At 39.6% G+C, this 7179-nt stretch overlaps 1 protein-coding gene and 1 non-coding gene across 2 annotated transcripts; one reads left to right on the forward strand and one right to left on the reverse strand.

Annotated features, from left to right (window-relative positions):
- Window positions 1-813: 813 nt before the first annotated feature.
- LOC120495414 (P2X purinoceptor 7-like) lies at window positions 814-2246 on the forward strand. Its single transcript, XM_089133025.1, has 3 exons — window positions 814-1034; window positions 1466-1648; window positions 1740-2246. The coding sequence occupies exons 1-3, from the start codon at window positions 1023-1025 to the stop codon at window positions 2244-2246; spliced, it is 702 nt and encodes a 233-aa protein (XP_088989151.1). The 5' UTR covers window positions 814-1022.
- Window positions 2247-2325: 79 nt separating this feature from the next.
- LOC120460461 (uncharacterized) lies at window positions 2326-6669 on the reverse strand. Its single transcript, XR_016169245.1, has 15 exons — window positions 6377-6669; window positions 5842-5943; window positions 5673-5744; window positions 5462-5542; window positions 5282-5377; window positions 4831-5152; window positions 4421-4706; window positions 4275-4298; window positions 3994-4203; window positions 3824-3915; window positions 3563-3679; window positions 3377-3490; window positions 3215-3296; window positions 2838-3002; window positions 2326-2719 (listed from the first exon to the last, which is right to left on the reverse strand). It is a non-coding gene; the product is annotated as an uncharacterized LOC120460461 (transcript).
- Between the last annotated feature and the right edge of the window lie 510 nt (window positions 6670-7179).

Raw genomic sequence — 7179 nt, forward strand, 5'->3', positions numbered from 1 at the left:
TGGCTGGTGTCTATTTTTTCATGTTCTGTGTGATTGAACAGATTTCTTAGTGGGTGTTTCACTGAGCGGGGCAAATCGATTTGTTATGGTAATCAGAACGGAATATTGTTTTTTGATCCGAGACTAGAGCGATCCCTCACTGTGACCCATTTTCCTTGCTGCACAGGCGATATTTCAGCCAGAAACGAATCATGTAAAGAGTTCACTATGCTAGGTGCATCCAAAATAGTATAAAGCCCTAGCACACTTACTATCCTCAATTAAAGTTTGAATGCGTGTCTCTAGTTCTGAAATCTTTGCCTGACTGCCTCCTTGCATGTATCACAATCCTATATTGCCAACAGAGAAGGCTATGCTAAACATGTGACATGTACTGTAGTGCAGGTGACAATAACAGGAAATTACTCACTGTTTGTTGACTGATTCTTACTCACCAGGGGCTGGTTGCACCAGCTGTGTGCAAGTTACAACTTAGCCTAGTTTTGACGTAAAGGGCACTAAGGTACAACTTGCGCACTACTATATATTTTTAAGACTTCAATTATTTAGACATATATGATAATGCTGACATTTATACTCGGTTACATTATGTGAAAAGATTACTTTGTTAGCAGCTCTTTAACACGAACCTGTCCTAAACGGTGCCTCTGTGTGCATCGGTCCATGTTGTGCATGTCAATTATCAGTCATAATCAATAAGTGTAATTTCTTGGTTTTTATTGACCCTTACTAATTTAATTTCAAATACAGTTTCTGAATGTTGTTTAATATACAAAAAAACGTATGCTATTCGTGATCAAGTATCGTATTAAAGCAGAACTCGGCAACTGAAAGACTTCTTTGCTGATTTTGACTTTTTTTGTCGCATCTTTTACCCGCGAGCTCCCCCTACAGCTGTGGTCCGTATATTTCCCAACACTGTCGTAAAAAGTTCACTAGCGGCACCCTTCTCCCCCGTTCTACCTCACGTGCATTTGTTATAAACGGAGCCGGCCAACTGCGGAGCGTTGTGGAGCTACAGTATGTCTACCGAGGTGGGTAATACATCAAACACATTATCATAGAACATTGACATGTACATTTTTTATTCTGTTATCAACTATAAAACGTAACACGGTTTGTGTGGATAAAGCTAGCGAACGTCAAAGCTTATTATTATCATAACTATAGCCTGATTTACCTTCATTGGAACTGAGATTTCAAATTTTAGTTTATAACGTTAATCGTGCAGAGAATCCTCAAGTTGCATTCTTTTGTAAAAGTACAATACATAATTTATAGTTTACAATAACTGTGTTTTACCAGTTATTATTGAACAATTGTAGGCCTATCATAAAGGATTTAATCGACCTAAGTATAAATAATTTACGCACAATTTTCCTTGACTACAACATCAGATGTTAGCTTAATAATTTTGAGTTTTACGGTTGACTACACTATTTTTCCGTTTATGATAATATTACAGGAGTCAACTTCGAACTCGGCCTCGTCCGAATTCACCCCTCAGGCTATAGGAACCAGAAGTGCTAAAGCTAAAACTCCAAGGCAAAGGGCACCGAGGAGGGGGGGCACAAGACCCAAGGACCTAGAACCTGATGTCCAGAGGAGGCTGAGGGAACTGCAAGAGAAACGTACACATGAGTCCAAGGTTTGTTTGTGATCAGGCAACATTAATCTTAGTGTTAATTTTTTGAAGAAAATATATGCATCTAACTAATAATAATAATAATGTGTTGTAGGAGAAAATTAATTTGCTGAACCCTGGCCAGAAGCATGCTCTCCTAGAGAAAGTACTCACAAGACTACCTGGGTTGATGTTTGACATCTTATCTCTAATGGAGGTACCACAACCACCGTACGCTGACCCAGAAGGACTTCACTGGTGCGTGTGTGGCCATTGTCGTGATATGACAACAGACATTGAGAAGGTCTGCTGTCGCCAAACCCACGAACATTGCATCAGTAACATGGCATACATGGCTTACTATGTATTAGATGAGGGGGTGTTGCGACTGGCCCGTGGAGCTTGGAATGACATTTTTGCAATAAATGATCACCAGGAGCCAGGGGAGGAGCAGCGACAGTATCGACATTCAGCCTACCGCCAGTTTGTGCTGTGGCAGCATGGCCGCCTTGGAATAGGGAACAGGGTGGTCATCCCAAGCTGTTGCGTGTGGAAAATTAGAGACTGCTTTCCTGACCCAAGGGGTCAGTACACGGGATTTAGGGTGACACGTCATGTCTGAATGTTTCATAATTTTTCCTTATTTATTATAAATACTTATTTAAAACTTATAATAATATTTGGACATTTGAATAGAGACAGTTTTTTCATTGAATGTATTTATTTGAAATAAAATATATATTATTTAAACAAGTATCCATCATTTTTTTTACAATTTGTGGGAAACAACAATTTACAGTTTCTAAGAGGGAATAGTGTCAATCCTCCTGTGGTTTTGTGGGCGCAGTGTCCCCTCGTGACACATGTTTTTGAACAAGCTCTGACGTGGGTGGTGGTGGCTCTGCAGAGGAAAGCAAACCAAGTCTCCTGGGATCATCTGCCCTTATGGTGGTTTTGCGTGGAAGGCCGGTCCTACTCTTTAGCCTCCTACCAAGAATGGCCTTCTGGAGGTCAGGGATGTACTTGTAATCCTTTTTCTCCTTGACTGTATACACAGACCAGTTTTTTGATTTTTTATTGTACGCTCTTTTGTACCTGGAGAGCAAGGGCAGTGTGTAATTTGATCAGTCACAAAAGTTATGTAACATAGAAAGGTGAAAAAATTTAACTTAAAAAAAAAAAAAAAAACTTTATTCAAAATGCAAATACTTGCATTTTGTGTCCATCCTTGTTACGTGCTGGCATGCGTTGATTGTGCAGATTATAATCTATTGCAGCCAGCAGTGTCCGGGTCTTGTAGATGAATGGGGTGTATGACATGCGTTTAGATGCGTAGAGCAGAATGTGATTTTGAAAACTCTCCAAATCCGACGTCGTCCTGAAAAGTGTGTTGGGGGAAGAATAATTGAATTTAGATTATCTCAGCTCTCACCACGTGTCTATCTAATGCAACCCCTTTCTTACGTCAAAACAGAAATAAGGACCTCATCCCAGTATGGCAAATATCAAATCTGATAAGTAAACAAATCACTATTGATTGAGTGCAAAATTAAAAATATTCTAAGTGATAAGGTGAGAGCAGATGATTACCTGAAGTTTATGAACTTCTTCGCCTGGTTAAGCCATCTCTTATCGAACACAATTGCAGCCAGGGCCCGGTGAGCTGCTGAACCTGTAAACGCATCATATGAGTAAACTGAGTGCAGTCATGTAGGATTTTTATTTTTTCAGTTCTTTTTCTTATTTGGTCACCTTGCTCCATCCAAGGCTTGTCTTGGCTGCCTTCCTCCAGCGGCTCATGTTGACAGCAACCGGTGCCCATAAATGTTCATTGCACACATGATGCATTACACCAACCCACATCAACTGCAAGAAGAATTAATCTATATAAAAACCAATCTGCCACATTTTATTTTTTAAACAAATAAAACACTTTACTTTTAAACATTCCTTAAATTCCTCCTCTGTGGAGGCCTGTTTGCTGCAGTACCAAAAATGGTTGACAATGTCCCGTGTCCAGATGTGAATATGATTTTGCCCTTTCACTGCTCCAGCCTGAACATCCATGCACATCAATAGCAGTGTCAGTATACAGCTATAAACTAACTCTTCTATAGCCACTATGTTATGGGTAAAAAGTTGTATCATATGCCATTGTTGAGTACCCTTTGAAGTATGATAGTGTGGATGGAAACATACCTTTCGAAGCCTTTTGCTAAGACTTTTAGCAGCATGCCAAATGTCAAGTGAATGCTGTAATCCCCATTCCTTGTATCGTCCACGTTCAGGATCTGCAAAAAAAAAAAAAAATTGTCAAAAATCCAATATGAAAGTAAAGACTTATAATACAGTACAAAAGTTCTGCTTACTCAGTAATGCCATGATCTGAGGGTGGGCATCAGTAACCACTTCTTTTATTTTGACATTTGGGAGCAGAGCATCCATGGTGCGAACGAAACACTCCTTCTCCATGATCACGGAGTTGCGGCTGGTCTCCCTTTTGTCAACAGAAACGATGTGGATGATATCTCTAGACTCCTGCTCTATTGTTGTATATGTGCAATACTGAGCACAGTGTCCTGAAGCATAACACACCTGTCAGTAAATGAACATTAATCACACAAAATAAATGTATGTACTCATAACTTACCAGGAGAGTCCATTCGGCCGTCTCCTACATCCAACAGACAATTGATTAAAAGGCATTAGAATCACAAGTCTCACATTGACTACGTCTTTGATAAACATTGATTTCTACGTAATTGATGTCGGCAAAGAAACAAAAGTATCCCTCACCTAGAACAACAATATGGTCCTTTTGACGCATACGCTCCATGACTTTGGCATTGATGTTTTCCCAGAAGTCTTGGACAGGCTCTATGCAGTATGCATCTTGGATACGGTAGTATGTCGATTCTGTAACCATCCCCATGGCCATGAATTTGAAAAGAAGAGCTACTTTTCTGTAGTTGTTGCCAGACAGTAGTATATTTGCAGAGAGCATGAAGTCCCCACCCTGCATGCCAAACTTTAAAGTTGGCTGCGAGTTCCACTTCCACTGGCTGTGTCCGAAGGGGCAGAACTAATGTACATGTGAAAAAATACATCAACAATCAACAAGAGACCGTTGTTTCTATGGGTCTGAATAAAATGTGAATAACGGGATCTGAATTACAGTCACATCTCATTCGCCAGAACCAACTTACCCATTCCAAAACTGCTCCAGTCCCACGAGGTTTCAGGGTGACCTGAAACGGTGGAACACCAGGACATGGACAACCAGACAGTCTGTCCATGTGTTTGCAGTTCTTGATTGGTAGTTTCAGGTGCCGAGCGAGTTGAAGGAGATTATCGTTGTATGTAATGTTTGCACATTTACCAACTAGGTCTTCCTCTGTAGTTATTCTATGTTGTTCTGGAACAGAATCTGATTCCGATTCATCAACTGGACAATCAGATACAAAAAAATCTAACACAGCTTCGTCCACACTGATTTCCGGAAGCTTGTCTGTTTTGGCACCAATAGTGCTGTGTAAAGAGTCAAAATATGTATGCATTGATCACCACATCAAATTATTAATAACCATTACATAATCAATTAATCAGTGGTATGAACAGCCCACCACCTACTTCAAACAAATAAACAAATTATTTTACCGCAAATGAAGAGATGGGACAAAATCCTCATCGGAGCTGTACCCATCTTCAAAGCACACATTTTTTGGGTTATCCCAAAAAGGATCCATGACAATACTAAGAATTAGACATGTATATTGACCTTATTAATGATGTATACATTTATTAATCTAAATGATACACATAATATCCATTACTTACTAGGTATTCCTGAAATCATTCTCCTCCTCTTCATCTGGTGAATCTTGGTTATCCTGTTTGCTAATATCCAGGGAATGCATGCTGCAAGCGTAACAATAAACAAATGAACAAATAAATAAACAGTAAACAGAAATGAAACACATTAACCCAAATCAAATATGAGTTGTCATATTTGTGTAATATCACAATATGTGTTGCAAGGCAAACTCACCTGGATTCTAAAACCTCAATTTCTCCCTCTCTAACCAACGTTTCAACACCAATTGCATTGGGATTCATTTCTCTGATTGAAAAAAACGAACAAAACAATCAATCACTTTCTGCAATACCAACCAACACTGTCTGAAATATTACTGCTTTTGGGAGAGAAAAAAAATTACAGGTCATGATCCGACTCCGTGCCGATACTCGACACCACTGGTTGTGGTGGTCTGCACTGGCCCTTGCGTGGCGTGGACGTTGTCGCTTGCCAGCGCTTGTAGCTACAACAAAATCAAGAGGACAGGTGTCACCTTTACACATTGTATAAATTTTCTAAACAATATAAAACTAAAAGAACATTTATGACTATTGCTAATCCATTACGAAATCAAACAGTCTAGATATAGTAAACGCATATTTTTGACCGATGCTAAAACACGAATGCAGAGACACAAATGTGATCAGTGTTATTAGCCTTGGTTATTATGTACCACTACATGGCCCGACGGATAAATCATATATGACAATAGTTGTTTGTCAAGTTTGCCACATAGATATGAGCAACCCAATACAAAAGATAGCAATGTACCGTGCTCAAAACAAACACGTTGTCTCGCTAACGTAAGGCAATCAGCTTACACAGACAGTCATGGTTTGAACACATTTATAAACACAAACAAGAATAAGTAATAAATAAAACAAACACTTACTTACAATTGCATTAGCAGAAACGCAAGGTCCGCATCTGTTCTGCATTCTTCATTATCTTTTAGTTCTCGCCACTCGGTGAATGCACGACCAATGTTGACTCTTGTACGGTCCCTAGCACGGTCAAAAAGTTTTTTCCTCTCTTTCACCTCCTCCGCCGATAACCGTCTCTTCAGTCTTTTCGCTGGAACATTATCCATCGACGCTTGTATTGTGAACTTACTCAGGTTACTTCTAGCTAGTATTGAGGTGGGCGTGTGTGTGTTGAATTGCCGTAAAGCTGCTCGTGTTTCGCGCTCGTTCTCGTTTTGCTTCTCACGAGACTTCCGATTTTTATTTTGCCGGGACGGTAGTCCTCATGTTGCAAGGTTGTTTTTTCGCCTGGAAACGCTGGGGGGAGCTGGTAAAGTCACCAATATCACCAGAACAGGTTGTTTAACCATCCAAATGATTTCTAGACGGCTTTATTATGTTAAATAAGTTACCAAGTTCCCCTTTAAATGGATCTTATACCGTTAGTAAGCTGAGGCAAAATAAGTTAGAATGAAGGATAAACTTAAATTCACGGCATTTCAACACAACTCCTGTTCACGCATTTGAAGGCTGCTATTGGTTCATCGAGGCTAAACATCATATTATGTGACTACACATTACTTTACGGAGAGTTTATGACCTACTAGCTACGTTCTACCTTACAAACAAATGGCGCAATGGAATAAAGTACAGAGTTAGTTACAAACTAGTTGGTAGTTACTAAGCCTCTAGAGTGGACTTTACGTTATAAACTTTACGTTACGACCTTATGTTAC

Source organism: Pimephales promelas, chromosome 7 (genome assembly GCF_988280905.1).
Source record: "Pimephales promelas chromosome 7, fPimPro1.hap1.1, whole genome shotgun sequence".
Lineage (NCBI taxonomy): Eukaryota > Metazoa > Chordata > Actinopteri > Cypriniformes > Leuciscidae > Pimephales > Pimephales promelas.